Consider the following 22,207-nt stretch of genomic DNA (forward strand, 5'->3'; position numbering starts at 1 on the left):
TTTTTTTTTTTTTTTTTTACCATTATCTTCTACAAATCCTGTCCCCTCCAGCTTTTATTTTGAAATGTTTCAAACCTATAGAAAGACTGCAGAAATATTAAATATTCAGTTTTCATTTATATATGTACCAGCTGTTAATATTTTGCTACATTTGCTTTCTCTCTCTCATGAGCTCTATCTATGGGTTTCAGTGAACTCTTAGAAATGGTAAATAGCGTGCTTACTTACAAACATCTAAGCATACACCATCTAAATATGACTTCTTAACCACAGCACGCCATTATTGAGTTAAGAAAATAATTACTCAATGAACAATATAGTCTGTTTTCAAAGTTCTCCAATGGCTCCAAGAATGCCTCTTATAACATTTTTTTCCCTTAGAATCCAATCAAAAATTGGAAACACACTGCCTATCGTGTTGTATCTCTAGTCTTGTAATCTGGGCCAGTCCCCCTGCCTTTTGTTGACATTGACCATCTCCCGTTGGACCAGTTTTTTGTCACTGACTGATTCGTAACGAACCAGTTCTTTATCGACAAGCACTGGGGTTGCCCGCCTACAGTGATGAGTTGGCGTCTCTCCACGGCGGGACCAGACTGGGAATCTTAACATGATTTCCAGCCTCCATCTCCTGGAGACTATTAAAATCTGAGTGATGGCTTCAATCACTTTGGCAACAGACCACGTAAGAACACGTTGTGAAAGATGCATTTACGGTTCAGCACAGCTGGCCAAGGCAACCTGCTTCCTCACTTTCCTTATGGCAGTGCTGCTTCCAGGCTCAGCACCAGCCTCAGGCATTTTGCTCTGGGAGTTCTGAATGAGGTTCAGTTCTTGGGCTTAAGTAAATTCCCCTGATGTCTGGTGGTATGAACATTCGTGACAGTTTTCATGCTGTCCCCATTGATTTTGAAGGACATGTTTTCTGAAGACAGCCTGTTCATTCTGTGAATCCACACTTCAGTTTTTTTAAAAACTGTAGCTGATTTTGGTCTACCTGAACTGATCTGCACATTTTCTGAAAGACACATTCTGGGGGCATGATGGGTCTGTCCATATGTTAGGGACACTGTTTACAGTTGAAATTTTTCTTTCATTGCTCTGACGCTGCATCATCTCCTAGGGCTTGTAGTGGTGGTGGTGGTGTAGTCACTAAGCTGTGTCTGATTCTTTACAACCCCATGGACTGTAGCCCACAAGGCTACCCATGGGATCCTCCAGGCAAGAATACTGGAGTAGGTTGCCCTTTCCTTCTCCAGGAGATGTTCCTGACTCAGGGATCAAACCCAAGTCTTCTGCATTGCAGGTGGATTCTTTACCGACTGAACCACCAGGGAAGTCCATAGGGCCGGTAGTAACATCCATCAGTTCAACTCAGGGCCTTCAAACAAACATGTGCTCATCGTGTTTCTGCCACTGTTTATAAAGTTTGTGAGGATTAAATGAGATAGAAATCCCATGTGGTATAGGTACCATCAATCCTATAACATAAAAACTAAATCCACTCAACAAGATTAAGCAATTTACCCAATACCATATGGGTAGTAAGTGTCAAAGCTGGGGGGTTTAAACCCTGGCAATTTGATTCTAAAACCTGCACAAGGCATTGTTACATAAGGTGCCACAAGAGGGACATTGCATATCTGTCAAGAGCTCTCAGATGCTATTTGGAGGTATATGTTGTACAGAATTTCATATATGAAATTCTGGTTTAGATGTACTTAACTAAATTATTGACCCAACTGTGAAACTTAAATCTCAGAATGGTAAAACCAGTGAGAATTTGTGGGATTTTGTTCATCCCACAAAAGCACCGATAGTCCTACTTTTAGGTCAGGTTTAGACCTTAAAGGAGCCTATTTTGGCAACTCCGGGGCTTCTCCCATTGTTAGAAGATCAGCATATTTCTGTCTGAACCCTGGCTTCCTTTACTTTGAAATGAAAGCCTTTTAGGTACAAATGCAACAAGTAGGATGACTGAGAGACAAGGCCTTTGTTCTTCTAAGCAGCTTATGAGAAAACTAGTAAAGAAATTGCCATTATTCCTTGCCACTGAAGGATGAGTTCTTATGGTAGCAATAAATAGGCAATTAGGATAAGCAGGCCTCCAACGAACTGGGGTTTGAGGGAGGGAGCATGGAGGAAGGGCTCAAATGGATCTGAATTGACCTCATTGTAAAACACAGCTGTGTGACACCCCCAGGAATGGATAAGAAGTAAAGCCACCAACTGGGAAGAAAGAACCAAAACACTAACAAGGAACCAGAATGCCCCTGGAAAACCTTAAAAGAGAACCCACCAACGGACAATAAACATAGAGCCAGCTATAATGATTGACCTTTTAAAATAGCGTTTTTAAAAAATCTCAAGTACTTGTTTGTACTTTAAGATGATATTTAATTTGGCTGTTAAAACTGAGCCATTCTTCAAAACGAAGATTTGATTTTGTTTGACCTCTCCCCTAAGGCACCAAAAGCGGAAGTTCGCAGCTTTTTATAGTATGAGGCCTCTAGAGATTTTCACTTTGGGGATTTAAAACAAGTTTCCTGTCTCTCTATGAAAAAAGACTAGAAGGGAACATAAAAAAAATTAGGGCGGCTGGGACATGAGAATTATGGCTAGCTTTTAAAACTTAATTAAAAAAAAAAATCTCTTATAGCTTAAAAATTAAAAATTTTTAGAGGAAGTGCAACAGATTTATCAGCTTCTGACCTGGGAATCGAGTGGGAGGAATAGAGAAGGTAGAGTTGAAAGAGGAGGAAGGCAGAGGAATTTCCTGCCATCTTCTTGTTTGGGTTGATGGTTGGTGATTAATGAGACAAACACTCAGCTTCTCTGGGAATCGTGACTAGTCTTGAATCAAAAAAAAGGAAGAAAGGAAAATGTCTTCCAATTCAGTACATCTTCAGGTTTTTCCTTTTCTCTTCTCAATTGAAAAAGATAATGTCCCCAAGCAATCAGAAGAATTTCTGATTTAGAAATTGAAACCCCCAAACTTCCCTACTGACTTGTTCAGGAAGCAGTAACATGAAACTAACATCTCCATTTCTCAGGTGTGGTTTCACAGCATTAGTGCCATGGGGACAAATAAGTAAGCAAATGGAATCCCATGTCCCCATGATGACAGAAGAATCTAATCGGAAGCCAGATATTTTGTTTGGACCTCAGCAGTCTCTTATATGGAAATATCCCCAAGAAGGTCTAAAAACCCTGGGATTGATCTAGAAATTTGGAGCTTTTTCAGAGCCCACCCCAGATAGTTCTTTGTAGACTAGCTGTAAGCCTTTTCTTCGGTCCTGGACCCTGGCTCCAACTGAACTTATTTGATCATTTTTCCAGCCATCCATTCATTTAGCAAGCATTTATTGGCCACCTACTACATCTGTGCCAGGCATGACACTAGCTACCACAAGCACAGAGGTGCACAGTCCCATGCCTGCAGGAAAACCTGTGGTTTTAGTGTTAGGAGAGGGGTTGCAGAAGCATGTGGGAGGCATTCAAAAGAGAGTGCAACTCAGGCGGGTAAAATATAGGATCAAGGAAGAAGGGTAAGAAAGGTGATGCATGGGAGGGGGCTTTCGGTTGAGCCTTGGAAAGGCAAGAGGAAGCCGGCCACTTTGATCAGGTAGATAGAGGACTATCCATGCGGGAGCAAGAGCGTATATTTATAGGCATCAAGGCTGATGGTAGCTCCCATTAGAATCACACATGATTAAATTAAGACTGCCTGGAGCCCAGTGTAAGGAATTGTGGTAGAAGGCTAGAGGCAGCAAGTCCATGAGAGGCCACTTGCCGTGCTGAGGAGCTTGGATTGTACTTTGATGTCATGGGGGAAAAGGGACCAAAACTCGGGGTCCTAGCTAGAATATAGAACTGCCAGAGGCAAGAGGCAGCCCAGTCCCATGGCTGCTTCCAGGCGGAGCAGGGCACTTGCTCTTGTCACAGTAGCAGAAGGACCTCTAGGTCGCCCAATTTCTTTCTGCGCCACTGAACCCCTTCTTGACAAGTTCCTCTGTTCAGGAGCAATATCAGGAATTCTGAGCCCACTACACAGTAAATGGCATTAAAGCTCCAGGAGGTCATGTGGCTGACTGGGGATTGGAATCATTGCATCTTACCAAGGATGGGTTCACAGCTTTGCATGTACAGAATCAGACAGACGGGGCATTCACATGGGCTGGCCAGACTTCTCAACTCAATGCAGAAGCCCCAGTGACTGCTGGGCCGTTTGCCATGTTGGAAGAGTGTGTGTGTGAATTTTTTTTTTGTCCCAGAAAAGATCTGAGTAGAGCAGTTGAGTTTTGTCCATGTCCTTCCTCCTCTTGCTACTCCACCTACCCTACTTTTTCAGCCTAGTCAGCTTAGCAGACAAACCTCTGAAGTAGATCTGTCTCAAGATTCCAGAGCTTTGGGGCAGAGCCACTGAGGCTTACCAGTAATCCTTGAATAGAGAACAGTCTGGGGACAAGCTGGTGTACACTAGTTTGCAGACCAGTCTGAAATTTGCACACTAAAGCAAGGAGATGATAGCTTTAACTTCTCAGACCATCCTCATAGGGTCCTTGAAAGCCCTCCTCCCATTTCCAGTTCTCCAGAGGGGATAAAGGAAAATCTCAACACCAGAAATGGCACCTGGCAATTTATGGGCACAGGTTCACGTTTCTTTGATCTTTTCTGTCCCTTAGGTGACTGGAACAGTGCAGCATAGTGGTTAAGAACAGAGCAGGCTCTGAATAGGCCTTCCAGCTCCGTCCTTGGTTACTATGGCTCTCAAACTTTATGTATATTCTTAATTGAAGGATAATTGCTTTACAACGTTGTTGTAGGGCAGAAACCAACACAATACCAATCAGCCATAATTATACGTTTATCTCCTCCCTCCCCTCTCCATCCCACCCCTCTAGGTTGTTATGGACTGCCAGGCCGGGCTCCCTGTGTCATATAGCAGCTTCCCACTAGCTGTTTTACACCTGATAGCGTAAATACGTCAATGCTACTTTCTCTATTACGTCCTACCCTCTCTGTCCCCCACTGTGTCCACAAGTCTGATCTCTGTGTCTGTGGTTCTCAGACTTTAGCGAGCATGAGGATGCCCTGGGGAGCTCATTAAGACACAGACTGCAGGTCCTCACCCCCACGGTCTCTGTACTTAGGGGTGGAGTCTGTACTTAGGGGTGGAGTCTGAGAACCTGCATTTCTAACAAGTTCCCAGAGGATGTGATGATACTGGTCTTGGGACCACACGTGAGAACCATGGCCTTGTGAGCTTCCCTAGGATAGCGCCTCCACCTGTGTGAAAGGATAATCTTTTACCTACTGCTTATGGTCATCAGGGCCAAGTGAATATATATCAAATGCTCTGAACTGTGAGGCATGCTACCGTGCAAACACAGCCATGCTGGAGACGTTGTCCCTGTTTTGTTTGCAGTTGTTTGTGTTGTTTGTCGTAAGCCACTTAGCAGGAACTTCCTCTTCCACTTCCAGGCCCGAGGTCACGGAGACTACATGTTTAACCCGACCAAAGTTATGTGCTATTTTTCAGGTCCTCTGGGACATTATTTGAGGCCGGGCTGGCTTTGTGTGTGTAGTAATGGGAATGAGCATAAGTGAGATTGAAGGTTTGGTGTTGGAGTGTTGGCTTCTTTTTTAGGGAAGACAGGAGGAACTCGCCAGCTTCACATCACTCTTGCCAGTAGAGCTGTTGGTCCCACTTATGTATGAAGACGCAAACTCATGCATCAAGCAAGGTCCCCTGAGCTTTGACTTAGGTCAAAGGGTAATTTTAAGGACACAAAGAGAAATATTCTAGTCTGGGAAACAACTGATCTATCACCCTGGAGGCTGGCGCCTCATGGGTTGGACCTTGCGCATCACCAGCCTTGTCATCACTGCAGGTCTGCTCCTGGGACCAGGCCACCCACACAGGGATTCCACTTCTCTCTGGATTCCACTTCTCTCTGGGTGCTCTCTTGAGCAAAGAGCTCTGAAATGCTCAGCCACTTTCTCTCCACTGCTTAGAGTGTTCTGTTTCCTTGCCTTGCGGATCTTTGTGAAGCTTTTTGAATGGTAACACTTTTCTGGTCCTACAAGCAAACCCAGTTAGGTGCCCCGTTGGGCACCATGTCACATCCCTGGGCTTGGAGTCAAGGCCGGAGAGGGTTCCTGGACACAGATACTGACAGTTTTACTTAGGGATTGTTATATCAACACCTGGTATGGACCGTCCCTGTAGGGCAGCCGTAAGTTCAGGTGTATTGCTATGGCTCAGTGGTCATAGACGGGTGGCATGCTGGAACTTGTTCCAGGGACAAATTATGGCAGTGTGATGCTGAAAGAGCTGCTGGGGAACTATGCGCCCAGAGTGGGATTGGCCCTGACCTACCTATTACTTGCAGGAAGAGCCTGGAGTCATCAGAAGAACACAGATACTGGAATTGGACAGACCTGGGTTTGACTCCTGGTTCTACCACTTATATCAATGAATTGTGGGTATCACCCACCACACAGAGGTGTTGTAAAGATCAAGTATTATAAAGTGTAAAGATCAGGTATTATAAAGCTCAGCATACAGTATATGAACTTAATAAACAATAAGATTTAGTGTTTTATTTTTAAAAACTAGAAAGATGGAAAAGTGAAAACAAAGTCTTGGTTTTATAACCCTATCACTTAGCCCATTTTTACTGACAGTGTGCTATTTTCAGTTCTTATAGGGACTCATCAATTATTTCATTTAAGGCTTTATATGCTTTGGAGCTGTTTTGTTCCATGGTATTTTGTTAGTGAATAGTCTATTTTACATGGTTGTAATTATATAATTTTGTACTCTGATTTCTTTGCCATGGTAAAATATTTTACATTAAAAATTCTGTACATAATTTAAGTGGACATGCTGTAATTTACATAAATTACTTATATTTGGACACCTAACCATGGAGCATTGTTGAATGAATGATACTACATTTGTGTAATACAATATCAAACAGCCATTTTATTATTTTTTTAATTTAAATTTATTTATTTTGGACACTGTGGGAGAGGGAGAGGGTGGGATGATTTGGGAGAATGGCACTGAAACATGTTTAATATCATATAAGAAACAAATCGCCAGTCCAGGTTTGATGCAGGATACAGGATGCTTGGGGCTGGTGTACTGGGATGACCCAGAGGGATGGTACGGGGAGGGAGGTGGGAGCAGGGTTCAGGATGGGGAACATGTGTATACCCGTGGCGGATTCATGTTGATGTATGTCAAACAGCCATTTTAAAAGGTGTAGTCAAAGTATATTTGTTCATATAGAAATATGTTCATGATTGTATGTAAAATGAGATGATTTTACCGCCCAAATCTATCTGGACATTCACTGCCTCAATCTGAGCAGCTTTCAAACTTTAATGGGCCTCAGAATCACCAAAGGAGCCTGTTAAGTGCAGGTTGGGGACCCTCCCCCTGGAGTGTGATTTGGGAGATGGGGCTCAGGGATTGGCGCTTTTCCAAGGATCCAGTGATTCTGGTAGGGGAATAACACTCCTTCAGTTTCTCCCTGTTGACACTGTACTTCGTTTTTCAAGCTTCTCCTCCTACTTTCTCCTGAATGCCTAGAGTGTTCTGTTTCCTTGCCTTGCGAATCTTTGTGAAGCCTTTTGAATGGTAACACTTTTCTGGTCCTACAAGCAAACCCAGTTAGGTGCCCAGTTGGGCACCATGTCACATCCCTGGGCTTGGAGTCAAGCCCGGAGAAGGTTCCTGGACACAGATACTGACAATTTTACTTTGTAGTGGAGAGAAAGTGGCTGAGCATTTCAGAGCTCTTGAGCACACCTGGTGCTCGAGTTCAAAGTTCAAAGTAGGTGCTCAAAGTTCAAAGCAGGAACTTGGAGGGATAAAGGCAGCCTGTCCAACCTTGATAGAAAAAAAAAACATCTTGTTTAAATTAGCCTCACCTTGGCAATCAGGCTGTGAAAAGTCAATAGTCTGTCCTTTGTGCATTTACTCTAGTCTAAGCCAGAGATAACCCGTGTTTATTAGAGAGGCGGGTTAAAAACTTTCAAGAGGCTTAGCTTTCCAAAAGCATTGGGTGAATATCTTCAGGTTTATGGGTTGTTTTCATCCTCAGGCTTGGTGCCATGGAGGGTTATTCAAGGTAAGTTTCTCATTTTGCTGTTCACTTAGGAGCCATTCATGCTGAAATTGAGATTGAGTTACTACCAATATTTCTTCATTTAGATTTTATTGGTTTGATTTCCCAACTTCCTTGAACCAAAGTACACACACACACACACACATTTTTTTTTTAGGCTGCGCTGGGTCCTTGTCACTGCATGTGGTTTTCTCCCGTCGCGGTGTGTGGGCTTCTCGTTGCCCCGGCTTCCCTTGTTGCGGAGCAGCAGCTCTAGGGCAAGTGGCCTTCAGTAATTTTTGGCACACGGGTTTTAGGGTGCAGGCTTAGTAGTTGTGGCGCTACGTGCTTGGTTGCTCTGCAGCACGTGGAATCTTCCCAAACCAGGGACCAAACTGGTGTTCTCTGCATTGCAAGGCGGATTCTTAACCTCTGGACCACCAGGGAAGCCCTCAAATAATATTGAATACCTATGTCAAGTCAGGTTTTTCTTGTCTTACACTATCCTTTATATTACAGGTCAGCTTTGCAAATGCAGAGTTAGAAAACAATTGAGAAACATTGTGTCGAGGTGATGGGCTTCCCTGGTGGTTCAATGGTAAAGAACCCACCTGCCAATGCAGGAGACATGAGCTTGATCCCTGGGTTGGAAAGATTCCTTAGAGAAGGAAATGGCAACCCACTCCAGTATTCTTGCCTGGGAAATCCCATGGACAGAGGAGCCCAATGGGGTATAATCTATGGGGTAGCAAAAGAGTCGGACACGACTTAGCAGCTGTAAACAACAACGTCAAGATGATACTGAATTTTTTTCCTTGCTTGTGAGGGGACCAGACCATCAGTTCAGTCGCTCAGTCGTGTCCGACTCTTTGTGACCCCATGAATTGCAGCATGCCAGGCCTCCCTGTCCATCACCAACTCCCGGAGTTCACTCAAACTCACGTCCATCGAGTCAGTGATGCCATCCAGCCATCTCATCCTCTGTCGTCCCCTTTTCCTCCTGCCCCCAATCCTTCCCAGCATCAGAGTCTTTTCCAATGAGTCAACTCTTCGCATGAAGTGGCCAAAGTATTGGAGTTTCAGCTTTAGCATCATTCCTTCCAAAGAAATCCAAGGGCTGATCTCCTTTAGAATGGACTGGTTGGATCTTCTTGCAGAGACCAGACCATATTCTATACAAATCTGTGGTTATTCTAGCCTTGAAAGCATTAATAGCTACAGAAAAGAATCCCCCAGAAGGAAACCTAAAGAGCCAAGTTTAATAGAAAAAAGCTCTTATTTGCTTCACATGAAAAATGGTAACATGCTAAATTTGAAGCCCTAGGTGATCTGAGAATTGGTAATATGGGGGAATCAAAGATTCTGGTTAATAAAGTGGTTCTGGTGGGAGACCACCAAATGGATTGTACTGATACTTGTCCACATGGCTAACTTGGAGTGACTGTTCAGAACCCTGGTCAGAAGTCAGCTCTAAAACCCTATGTCTGTAAAGTTTTATGTGATCCCACTCCTTGAAAAAGTTTCTTCCTTTATTCTACAGTCACACCAGTACCTTATACACACTCTGTGATCATATATGTCACAGTCCAGTGTAATGATGTTCTTGCATGCTGTTCTTCTCTAGATCAGAGACTCACTGGGTGTAGAGAGCATAACTATCTGTAGGAGTAAATGCATGAACATAATAGTACTAAATAAATGGATGTGAATGAATGACCTGAGTAGTCTGCACTGAACAAGTGGCATCAGTCAGATAAGCTGCCCTTTGGGGATGTTTTTTGACAATTTCTGCAATTACTAAATTTAAAGCATTACCCTGTCAAGATGAACCATCCTACAATTGTTATAATAAATTAAGAATTAATGGTGGAAAAAACAAGTCCAGTATCTGCTTCTCCCTGAGTTCTTTATGGTAAGAGAGTATTCCCCCACCTATGGGATCCCCAGATTAAAGGAACTACACTAGAAATTCTGCAGAAACGGGCTCCACATTAGCCCACAGACTGCTGTTAAATTCCTTTCCTGGCTTCTTGAATTCCACAGAAGGTTTAGCTATTACAGATATGTGAACTTTGTATCTAGGTGCTAGATATCAAATATACATTTCCCCAATCTCTAGTTTTAAAGTGTATTAAAAAAAAAAAAAGAATGTGATTTTAGAATCGAAAGAAACCTCTTCATTTTGCTGATTAGGACACCAAGCTTCTTGAGTGACAGGCTGTTTTCATTAGTATTAAGAGCTCTAGAATTGAGTCATATAGGCCAGAATTCAGGTCTTGGTTCTGGGGCTCAAATCACAGCCTCTTACTAGCTGTGTGATCATAAGCAGTTTATTTAATATTTTTTGAAGGTCAGTGTTTTCATTTTGTAAAGTCTGGTTAAAAATCTATCTCACTGGCTCAGGACAAGGGATTGCCTGAGTTAATATGAACCAAAGATGCAGTGGTAACATCTGCCCAGAGCAAATCTTCAATGACGTTTAGTCTCTGTCCAAATCTCACCATCTGGCAGAGTTAGGACTTAGAAGTTTTCCTTGAGGCATTGTCAGCATTGTTTGTGGTTCCCAGCTTACTCGACAGGACTTGGTGCTCATCAAGGACACTCACTGCTGAGAGGCTTTGTTACATGATCATTTGAATACAACAAGACTCAGGATTTGCTGTAAAAACAGTCTCCCTTCTGAGTTTCATGTTTTCTTGCTGTTGATTTTTTCACATTCCTTGCACTGAGAGTTATGGCTCCCTCCCAGTCAACTATCAATTATTATTTCCGTGTTATTGTGTGAATTAGCAAGATCACTTCTATAAGGCACCAGGACCTCAGAGCACGCTTTTTGGAAAAACAATTTTGGAAAAATCAAATCTATGTAACCTACTAAGTCTACTAAACATTTTGGAAGAATAAGATCTATGTAACCTACTAAGCCTTCAATTTTTAAAAGTCACATTCTAGAATAAGAAGTTAAATATTTCTGCTGATTGAAAGGATTTTGGCTGGCAGTAGATTAAAAGCGTTCCAGGCACAGAGGTGTTAGTTGCATGAACTGAGATGGTCATGAAACATTCATCAGGTGGAAGAAGTAGCATCATTGTTCACTATTCTCATTCTGCCAGAGTTCATTCATCATTACTCATTTTTCTGTACTTTCTCCCCCGTAAAGGCAGAAACCTGTGGGTTCTCGTCGTGGGACGCTCTCCAAAGGAACACAGGATCGGGATTCCGGAATTCAAGTACGTGGCAAATATGCATGGAGATGAGGTATGTATGTGGTTTGAACGTGTATCTGACGTGTCACCAAAGGACCTTCCCTCGGGTCTCTTGCACTCTGTGTAAATGCAGAGGAAGCAGCCGACATTGCAGCAAAGACTGGAAGGGTCTTCCTGTAAGGCCTTCTGAGAGACTGAAGGAGCCATGATCCCAAACCATCAGCCGCTGGGTTGCTTACCCAGGGCCCTGTGCGGGTAACGGGAGCTCGTTTCTTGTTTGGGGGCTGGAAGAACGTTCAGGACTGCCCAAGTTCCTGAACGCCTCCTGGGTTGGTTTTCCCCACCTCCTGCTCAGCATCGAGGTGACCCAGCAGAAGAGTGATGTATTTGAACTAAGAAGGTCCCAACTGGCGACCCAGCCTCCTCCTGGCTGGCTTTTTGAATGCTTTTGTCACTTTCTCTTAATCCAAAACTTAGCATTTTTGATGCGTAAGTTTAGACCATCAAGCTTAGGGCTCTGTCATCCCCACCATTCCACAAACCCTGAGATGCCATCATAACATTTTGCTCTTTTCCAGCTTATCAGAGATCAACTCTATTTTGTTTCATTTATGTTATTTATCTTATAATTTGCAAAATAGCCTTTTACGACTCCTGGCTGCCCAACCATTCTAACCAGGCATTTGAAGATGTTCCCCAAAATTTCTCACCTTACTTCCTCAGAGTATGTTTTTGTATGTATACTTATATATATATATTTTAGTATATACTTTTATATATGTATTTTATGTACAATAAAATATATTTTAGTATATATTTATACATACTTTTCGATATATATTTTAGTATATACCTCCTCAGCTCTCATATTTTTGAGAATATGAGAGCTGCAGGATTTTCTGTTTCCCAGGACCCCACACAACTGGGCGATCCAGTGGAAGGGAAAGATAGTCTCCAGTCTTGACAGTAAAGAAAATTGACACAGGATCTGTGTCACACCTTATCAAACACACTTTAGGGAATGTCAGAGAAAATGCATAATCCTGTGAGTACAACCTGCTGACTTGTTACAACACTTCCAGATCTGCAATAGTGTGGCAGCACCCACTGCTCAAATGCTGCACTTCCTGTTCCGACTCAACCCTCCCCAGACCCAGGCTTTATAGGAACAGGCTCCACCCTGCGTGACACATGCGCAACTCTGCCTTTCCTGTCCAGACACGCTGCTCAACAGTCCTGACCAGCGAGGGGACTTCTTGTCACTGGAGCTCAAATGCAAACGTTTGCCTCTGAGAAAGTGGCTTGGCTTGTCTTTGAATCTGATTTATGGGTGGGTGGGAGTTACTTTTTTGAGCATAATAGGCTGTGCTCAAAAAGGCTTGATATTGCTGGGAGTCTGATCAAAGTTGTTTTTTGTTGTGTTTTTTTTTTTTCTGTGTCATAGTGTTTATTTATTTATTTTTTTTAATTAATTTTATTTTATTTTTAAACCTTACATAATTGTATTAGTTTTGCCAAATATCAAAATGAATCCACCACAGGTATACATGTGTTCCCCATCCTGAACCCTCCTCCCTCCTCCCTCCCCATACCATCCCTCTAGGTCGTCCCAGTGCACCAGCCCCAAGCATCCAGCATCGTGCATTGAACCTGGACTGGCATCTCGTTTCTTACATGACATTTCACATGTTTCAATGCCATTCTCCCAAATCTTCCCACCCTCTCCCTCTCCCACAGAGTCCATAAGACTGTTCTATACATCAGTGTCTCTTTTGCTGTCTCGTATACAGGGTTATCGTTACCATCTTTCTAAATTCCATATATATGCGTTAGTATACTGTATTGGTGTTTTTCCTTCTGGCTTACTTCACTCTGTATAATAGGCTTCAGTTTCATCCACCTCATTAGAACTGATTCAAATGTATTCTTTTTAATGGCTGAGTAATACTCCATTGTGTATATGTACCACAGCTTGCTTATCCATTCATCTGCTGATGGACATCTAGGTTGCTTCCATGTCCAAAGCCACAGTTATCAAGACAGTATGGTACTGGCACAAAGACAGAAATATAGATCAATGGAACAAAATAGAAAGCCCAGAGATAAATCCACGCACATATGGACACCTTATCTTTGACAAAGGAGGCAAGAATATACAATGGATTAAAGACAATCTCTTTAACAAGTGGTGCTGGGAAATCTGGTCAACCACTTGTAAAAGAATGAAACTAGAACACTTTCTAACACCATATACAAAAATAAACTCAAAATGGATTAAAGATCTCAACGTAAGACCAGAAACTATAAAACTCCTAGAGGAGAACATAGGCAAAACACTCTCTGACATACATCATAGCAGGATCCTCTATGACCCACCTCCCAGAATATTGGATGGGCCAAAGATCTAAATAGACATTTCTCCAAAGAAGACATACAGATGGCTAACAAACACATGAAAAGATGCTCAACATCACTCATTATCAGAGAAATGCAAAGTTGTTTTTAATAAAACAACTATTCATGATAGATAGCAGCCCAGACTTCCTTTCCCTTTTGCTATCTGGTCAATTGATCGGGTCCCATGGAACCCATTTTTAATAAGAGACATGTGGCCCTCAATTGACTCCAGTAGCTTATTTATTGAATTCCTAGCATTTCGAAAGGTTGCAGTCTGCTGCTCAGAATTTAATCCTCCCAATTGAAACTTCCAAAGAAAAGCAAGAGTCCTTCCTCTTGTTCACCTCTGAATTTGCTTGTACTTTGCCAAATTTCTGACATCTTGCCCTCCAGGTAGTTAATGTATCCCGTCAAAGCAGGTCTCACTCATTTACCTTGATTCTTTGACGACTGCCAAGGACTGAGATTATGCAGAGAGGAATGTCAGTGTGTTTTGGGTGTGGAGGCCTGAAGTCCTGTCACCCTCTGTGTGTCCCAGCTGTTAACAATGTCTGACAGCTTTGGGGGCCACTGAGAAACTTATTATCCTGAATTTAGATCTTGTGTTTTCTGCCCTCCTGGTGCCACCAGGAGCTGGGGAAAGGGATGGCTTAACCCAGAAGCAGAAGGGTCTCTTGGATTAGCTGGGTCTAACCAGCTTCTTCGTCCTTCTTCTTCTCTTAGACCTTTTGGAATTAAAGAGCATTTTCAAGGCACACTGTTAAAAAGCAGCATATATAACATTTGTGGGCAGTGGTTCTTAACCTTCTTTGGGTGGATTCCTTGCTATTCTGGCACTAGCTTTGAATGCTGTCCTCAAGGTGCATGGATCTTCTAGGAGTTTGTGGACCTCAACACTCAGTCTTACACAATACACTACCCAGTTGTGGATTGTTGCTTCAACATTTTTTTGCAATTGTTCTGATAAGTGCGGAAACACTCATTTTCATCTATCTAGCAAGTTCCAACTTGACTGAATTGAAGTAAACCTGGTAGAGATTTATTTTCTGCTTCCTGAGTTCTTGCCATCGTTTTCTAAAAACTTTTAATTTTATGTTGGAGTGTAGTTGATTAATAATGTGTTACATTCAGGTGTACAGCAAAGTGATTCACTTATACATGTATCTATTTTTTCCAAAGCCTTTTCCCATTTAGGTTGTTACATAGTATTGGGCAGAGTCCCCTGTGCTATACAAGGGTCCTTGTTGGTTATCTGTTTTACATATAGCACTGTGTGTATGTCAACCCCAAACTCCCTACCTATCCTTCCCCACTTCCACCACATTCCTCCCTGGTGGCCATAAATTCCTTCTCTGTGAGTCTGTTTCTGTTTTGTAAATAATTTTATTTGTATCATGTTTTTTAAGATTCCTTTTATAAGCAATATTATACAATATTCCTCTTTCTCAGTCTGACTAGCTTCACTCACTATGACAATCTGTAGGTCCATCCTGGGGTATTGCCATCTTAATGACCAGATGAATTATCAGAGAAACACTCTAGAAGCTGGTGTGCTTACCCAGCCTTTCAGGCTCTTCATTAGGGATTCTCCACACACTCACAAAAGGAAGCGAAAGTTAAATGAAAGGCTGGATAAGTCAATGGAAACACTTTTGACCACATTAAAAAAAAAAAATTAGTCTGTCTAAGGTCTCATGTTCAAAGACTTAATTTTAAATGAAAAGAGACCTATACATAAAACATGAATATTTGAGACATTTATATTAAAGTTGAGAATTAATTTGAATAATATGTGACATAAATTTGCTTTTACAGAGACAAGAAAATATGGTCCAAGAAAACAAAAGGACCTTGTTTAACTCTCTCCGAAATTTTATCAGTTTATCTCACCAGTTTTAAGATTATCTGACTCTTAATCACTTCTTTATCATACCGCCAAGATTTTTATTTCACCCTATGCAGTTAAGAATTTGTGGTTTGTTTGGGAATATGGAGGCAAACAGAAGATAACCTTGGTCACACATTTGTGTCCTTGAAAGAATCATGATTTTGTTTTTGTAAAAAGAACATAGGTTTTCTTTCCTTTAAAAGAACTAGAAAAATAAGAGTAAGATACTGTCACTCAGAAATAGCCATCATTATTATTTGCCAGATGCTATTCTACATATCTCTTTATTTCTGTAGTAATAGAATGAGAGGAATCAAAAGGAAATAAAATGTCATATGTGTTATCTTTAAGAAGTATGAGATTTAATAACTTTACTTGAGCTTAACAGAACTGAAGTGAAATGAAAATGACTGGTGAACTTGTTAATTTCTCAAAATAAGAAATTATCTTATAAATAAGATTCTTCTGAAGTCAAAAAATTAGGAAAAGCTGAAATTATAATGATTTTATATATATATATATATTTTAAACTTTGGATAATATCCTATGACCCATTGCTATGAAAAGTAAAGAAATTAGCACTTTGAAAACTCATCTCCCCCTTCCCCTAGCCCCACCCTTGCTGTTAACTATAAACCTTAACTTTTACCTTCTATCCTATACTCAGACCACCACAGTTGCTTAATTTAGTTGTGTAGCTTAATCACAGCTTCTTGCTCTTTGTTTTCATTTGCTTGTGGGTGGATGAATTTCATTGCCAATTCCTGTCTTGAGTTCAAGCATGCTTGAGAATGTATGATTCAGAGAGTTAAGAGGAAATTTAGAATCACGTGGGGATTCCAATATGGCTCACTTCATACTTGACCTGGGACTCCGATTGGCCTCAGGTTTTTCCTGGTATGTCCCTCTAAGGGCAGCATCCTGCAGTCTCGAACCAGCATTTAGAAATCTCACTTCCTCCTCCTTTTCCTTGACCCTTTTCTCTTCCCCTCCCCTTGCCAGGAAAGCCCCCACTTCAGCCCACCACACGATCCACTTGTAGAGTCTTTCACAACTTAAAATTACCATCCCCTCCTCCTCTGGTTTTAGGGAAGGCAGTAAGGAGCTTGCACATGTGCTTGAGCTTCCAAAACACCAAACTGAAAACCCAGTGTGTGACTCACGTGACTTTTTTAGTTATTAGTTTGTAAGGACCTTTTTCAACCTACAATTTGGACTATGAAAAATCACAGTAGTGGAAGAGACAGACGTGAGTGGGAGAAAAAACAAATTGAAGTCGGAATGGAATTTATTTCTACTCTAAATTTTATTCTAAATTTTATGGCTATGTATAAATATATAATTCACACATTTAAATTTTTCTTAGTTCCATTTTCAATTATTCTGTATCCATTAGGATAACAGATTCATAAGATGTGATCTCTCTGCTTGCCAGCAAGGGGTAGAGAGTGCAGCATTGTTCCTTCTTTGTCACAGCCGTGAATTGCTACAATGGAGTCATAATTGAAGATTCTTTTGTTGCCCGTGGCCTTCATTAATGCACTGGCAGCACCATCCTTATTTAACCACCTGCTGCACTGATTTCCCATATCCTAACCCCTCAACGACATCTGATCACATTTAAGAGGTAAATATTCCTTACTGAGAAGCAGAATCTTTGAGGTCAGGGTTACAGGGGAAAATTAATGTAGGCTAGTCAGATCTTTACAGAATAAGGCTGAAAATGTGAACTCCTTTTTTTTTCCCCTAAAAAAAGAAAAGAAAAATAGGAAATCTCTCCCTTATACAGCAAGATTTTTCACAGGCCTTCAGTTTCCCAATCATTGTTGGTACATAAGGTAATTTTAGGTGAATGTGACCATATTTATTTTCATAGTCGTGCTTTTATTTTACTGTATAATTAAAAACATGAAATCTAGCAAAATGATAATTATACAAAGTTTATAATTTTTGACGTAAGTAAAAAGTGAGCCAATTTACAGAAAATGCAAACTAAATAATAGTATAGATAATATGGAGACATGGCAGAAAGTTGTGAGGCTGATGTGCCAACGAAACATGAGACTGTGGAGATCAGAAGTACGGAGGTATGGCAAAAATTGCACAAGTGTGCAAGAGGGGAATTTGAAAATAGAAGAACTTGGAAATAGGGGGATCTGGAAATCAGAAACCTATTTAAATCATGAGTATCACCCATTTGGATTTTTCTCTGTTCACATCTGCGTGTCTGCTGCAGGGGTTCTCCATGCGTCATCCACCCAGACATGCACCACAGCACTCCCGTGGGTCACTTGTGCTCAGCTCCCATGCCTGATTTCTAGCTCTCCCTCTCTCCATCACTCCAGCAAGTATTTGGAAGACAAGCAAATTGAAAACGGGATAATAAGAAATAACCTTTACTCCACTCCAATTCATTTTTTAAAAGTAAATTATTAGATACTTTAAAAAATTAACTTAAAAAAAAAACAAACTCTTAAAAAGATTTTGCAGCATACTAGTGATGGATTGCCATCTGCCTGAAGAAATGGTGGTCTGACAGCTGGTTTTGGTTTTAAGTATCATCTGTCGTGTTTCTTGTTGGGGAATTTGTACCTTGGGGACTGTTTTCCTTGTTTTCCTCAAGTAGCCTCTTCTCTGTTTTAACACCTACAGGCTGTAGGGCGGGAACTGCTGCTCCATTTAATTGAATATCTTGTAACCAGAGATGGAAGAGACCCTGAAATCACAAATCTAATCAACAGTACCCGGATACACATCATGCCCTCAATGAACCCAGATGGATTCGAAGCTGTTGTAAAGCCTGACTGTTTTTACAATGATGGCAGGTAAGAATGGGCCCATCTATGTAAAACATAACAAAACCACAAAAGGCCCCCATCAGATCGGACACCTTGGCCCTGTCAAGAGGAATTAGTGAAACATCTCATAGCCTGCGTCATGTCACTGCCATGCTAGAAACTCTTCAGGGCCACCCATGGCTTTGACTGTGAGAAGTGAAATCCTGAATAAGGCTGGGTTACTCCTGTGCCTGCCCACCCTCCACTGCTCCGGCTTTTTTGCTTTTCCCACTGTCACCCTGCTGCAGCCGCTTAGATCCCTCTTCACCCCTGAAACGATGACGACAGGCTTCCTTCTCACCTCTGGCATTCCCACCCCCATCGGCCCCACCCTGGCCTGTTTCAACAGCATTTCCTCAAAGCCTCCTTCCCTAACCTATCGGATATTAGGTCCCCAGTTATACTCATATCACCTGGCCCTTTACCCTCACAGCACAATTTTAATGTCTCATTTCTCCTTTAATGTCTACCCGAGGGCAGGAGCCCTGCCCATAGTGTTCATCACTAGGAAATCCCAGGGCCTAGTATAGAACCTGGCCCCTCGATAAGCAGGTTGATTTATTAAGCCAGCCCAGAAACTAACATAAAGAAGAGTGAGTCTTGTAGTATTTCTTTTTTTTTTTTTTTTGTAGTATTTCTGATTTAAAGTTTATTGTATTTTAAATGGCCTCAGGGAGTTTGGAATTTCTCAAATGTCTGATAAACACTGATACTTGTGCAATAAAATTTTGTTTTTACCAAAGATAAATCACCACTGGATTCCCTTCCACTTTTAAGGTTTTTTTTGTTTTGTTTTGTTTTTTAGCATATTTAAACATGGCCAAGTCTTCCCAGGTGGCTCAGTGGTAAAGAATCCATCTGTCAAGCCAGAGACACAAGTTTGATCCCTGTGTCAGGAAGATTCCCTGGAGAAGGAAATGGCAACCCACTCCAATATTCTTGCCTGGGAAATCCCATGGATAGAGAAGCCTGGCAGGCTACAGTCCATAGGGTCACAGAGTCTGACAGGACTTAATGACCAAACAAGTATGACAAACATAGCCAATCCACTTTTCAGAAATATATTTGTGTAAAATAGCATGTTCCTATTATTTCTGATAACAACTGCTATGGAACAAACTGCCCCAAATTGAGGAAACAGCTACCTTTTTATTTGCTTTCCACTCTGTAAGTTGGGAATTTGGCCAGGGCAGAGCAGGGTCCATCTCTATGCCACGATGACTGGGACCTCAGCGGGGGTCTGTCTGGGACCCTGTGTCTTGAGTTTCAGTTCTGGATCTCACCTGGGTCCTTCATTCCTTCATGTGGCCCCTTGATGTAGCTAGCAGTGGGGTCTCGGTTCCAAATGGGAGTGTTCCAAGAGCAAAAGCCCCGAAACACAAACACTTATCCAACCTCTGCTTACATCCGAATCACTCCTGTCCCACTGGCAAGAACAAGTCACACGGCGGGGAACAACAGAGTGCATGAATACCAAGTGCACTTCGTTGGAGGCTGACAAGGCAACCATCCACCACCTCTGTATTCATATCTGGAAAAACAGCTGGAGCCCAGAGCAGAGGTCTACACTCTACAGGAATTTGCTCCCTCATACACCAACAGTAAACCCTTAAAACTTCTTTCTTTTAAAGGGATAATAGTAACCTCTATGACCTGAATAGAAATTTCCCTGATGCTTTTGAACTTAATGAGGTACCGAGGCAGCCTGAGACCGTGGCAGTCATGAAGTGGCTGACTACAGAGACCTTTGTCCTCTCTGCAAACCTCCATGGTGGTGCCCTGGTGGCCAGTTACCCGTTTGATAATGGTGTTCCAGGTAAGCACACATGGGCCCTGCTCTTGCTTTCTGAATCCAGAGTGAGACTGCAAACTGTCCACCTCTGATGGCGATACACTCTTTCTCTCCCTACTTAATTTTTCTGGTGGGGTTGGAAAAAGCCTCATTTTCTCGACTCTGAGCTATCCTTCCTACAATTTATAAACAGTAGATGGGCAAGGTGTCTGAACTGACAACCAAAAATGGGATTACTTGATATTCATCAGTGAAATAGTAAAATTGTAATTTAGATTAGCACACAAGAGACAACATAACTGAAAAAAAAAAAAAAACGAATCACATGAATAATAATTCCTGACTCCCCTTAAAACTGTGGGATAAGGTATGTACCAAGGAGTTAAAGTATTCTAGTGGCTTCATTTAATCCCTACAATACCTAAGGAAAGTTTACTGATCTGGAATCAATAAGAATGACTCAGAAGGTATTTAACTTTTAAGCTGATTGAGGAGGAGTTTGCACATGTACGTGGTTATTTTGTGTGATATCCCTTCTGCTGTGTCCATTAAAAACTGGGAGAAGAGTAGAGAGACGTTCCTGGAAGTGGGTAGAGGATTTCTCTAGGAAATCAGAGCCTTGGTGTGGAATTTGACGATGCAGGGGCTAATATACTGTATACTTCCTCTACATCAACTAAAAGGTCTTGGTCTGTCTTCCATGTACAGCCACTGGAACATTATACTCTCGGAGCTTAACCCCTGATGATGATGTTTTTCAATATCTTGCAAATACCTATGCTTCAAGGAATCCTGACATGAAAAGGAATTCATGTAGAATTAAAACAGGGTTTTCTAATGGAATTATAAATGGATACTCCTGGTATCCACTGAAAGGTGAGTTTCTCTTCATTCTACTATCCTAGTTGTCTTTACCTAGAGGTGCTGGCTGGCCTTTGTTGACCCCAGTAGTTGCCAGAAGTTAGTCAGGCACAGTGCAGTCCCTTCGGTCGTGTCTCTGTCAGCTAATAGCACAGAGCTAGGAGGGGGACGACTGTTTGAGAGATGCTCAGACATGTTCCCTACTGCCAAAGTTGCCTGAGTTCAGATGCTTGTTTAGCCTTCACTTTGGAGCCAGGAACTGTGCCAAGAAAGATGAACAGGGCACAGATCTTAAGCCCAAGTTTAACAGAGAAGAGCAACATTTAAGTTAATTGTGGTGACAGTGTCATATGAATAAGAACAGAGATTTAGAAAAGGGACAGTGTACCACAGGGGTGTAAAGCCAAAACACAGCAGGAAGTAATGAAGGCCTTGGAGAAATGTAATTCTTATGTCTCATCCAATGGGGGCAGTTGCGACCTGTGTGTTAGTCACCCAGTCGTGTCCAACTCTTTGCAACTCCATGGATTGTAGCCCACCATGCTCCTCTATCCATGGAATTATCCTGGCAAGAATACTGGAGTGGGTTGCCATTTCCTTCTCCAGGAGATCTTCTTGACCCAGGGATCAAACCCGCTTCTCTTGTCTTCTGCAATGGCAGGCAGGTTCTTTACCATCTGAGCCACCAGGGAAGCAAAGTGTGTTGCTGCTGACATCCAGGTAGTTATTCCATGCAGCAGTAAGGAGCAGCATTGCCAGATCTTCCAGTTTGTGAAGCAAGATGGATATTTCCATGAAGTCTCCTGATTTTTCAAGCCACTTTGCAGACTGAACAGAAGATCCCTCTAGTCTTGCTCCCTTGGAATAGGGTAGCCAGGCGAGGGGAGGGAGTGAGGAGTTTGCCATGTAGGGAACATGGCAGAGGGGATGTTCTTGTCAGAAGGAAGAATATCAGCAGAAGCCCAAGGGTGTCATAGTCCTAGTCTAGAAACTCTAGAGAATAGGGGGGATGGAGGACAGAAGGGTGAGAGGGGAGACAGTGGGCGGGGACCAGGTTCCACCACCTCGGTGAAAAGTGCCCCCTTTCAGACTGGTCAGCAGATCTG

General features: G+C 42.1%; 1 protein-coding gene across 6 annotated transcripts in view; it reads left to right on the forward strand.

Moving 5' to 3' along the window:
- Window positions 1-22,207, forward strand: part of CPM (carboxypeptidase M) — an 80,174-nt gene that overhangs the window by 31,775 nt on the left and 26,192 nt on the right. For 4 of the 6 annotated variants that reach the window (XM_086400069.1, XM_086400070.1, XM_086400071.1 and 1 more), the window contains 4 exons: window positions 11,281-11,378; window positions 18,264-18,436; window positions 20,080-20,264; window positions 20,949-21,116. In XM_086400069.1, coding sequence (XP_086256195.1) covers window positions 11,281-11,378; window positions 18,264-18,436; window positions 20,080-20,264; window positions 20,949-21,116 — 624 coding nt within the window. Of the gene's footprint in view, window positions 1-11,280; window positions 11,379-17,015; window positions 17,239-18,263; window positions 18,437-20,079; window positions 20,265-20,948; window positions 21,117-22,207 lie in introns of those variants that run through there. The other 2 variants (XM_086400072.1, XM_086400074.1) reach the window with 2 other exon arrangements.

Source organism: Bos grunniens, chromosome 5 (assembly GCF_055505025.1).
Source record: "Bos grunniens cultivar Pamir isolate PY7600 chromosome 5, Bosgru_T2T1.0, whole genome shotgun sequence".
NCBI lineage: Eukaryota > Metazoa > Chordata > Mammalia > Artiodactyla > Bovidae > Bos > Bos grunniens.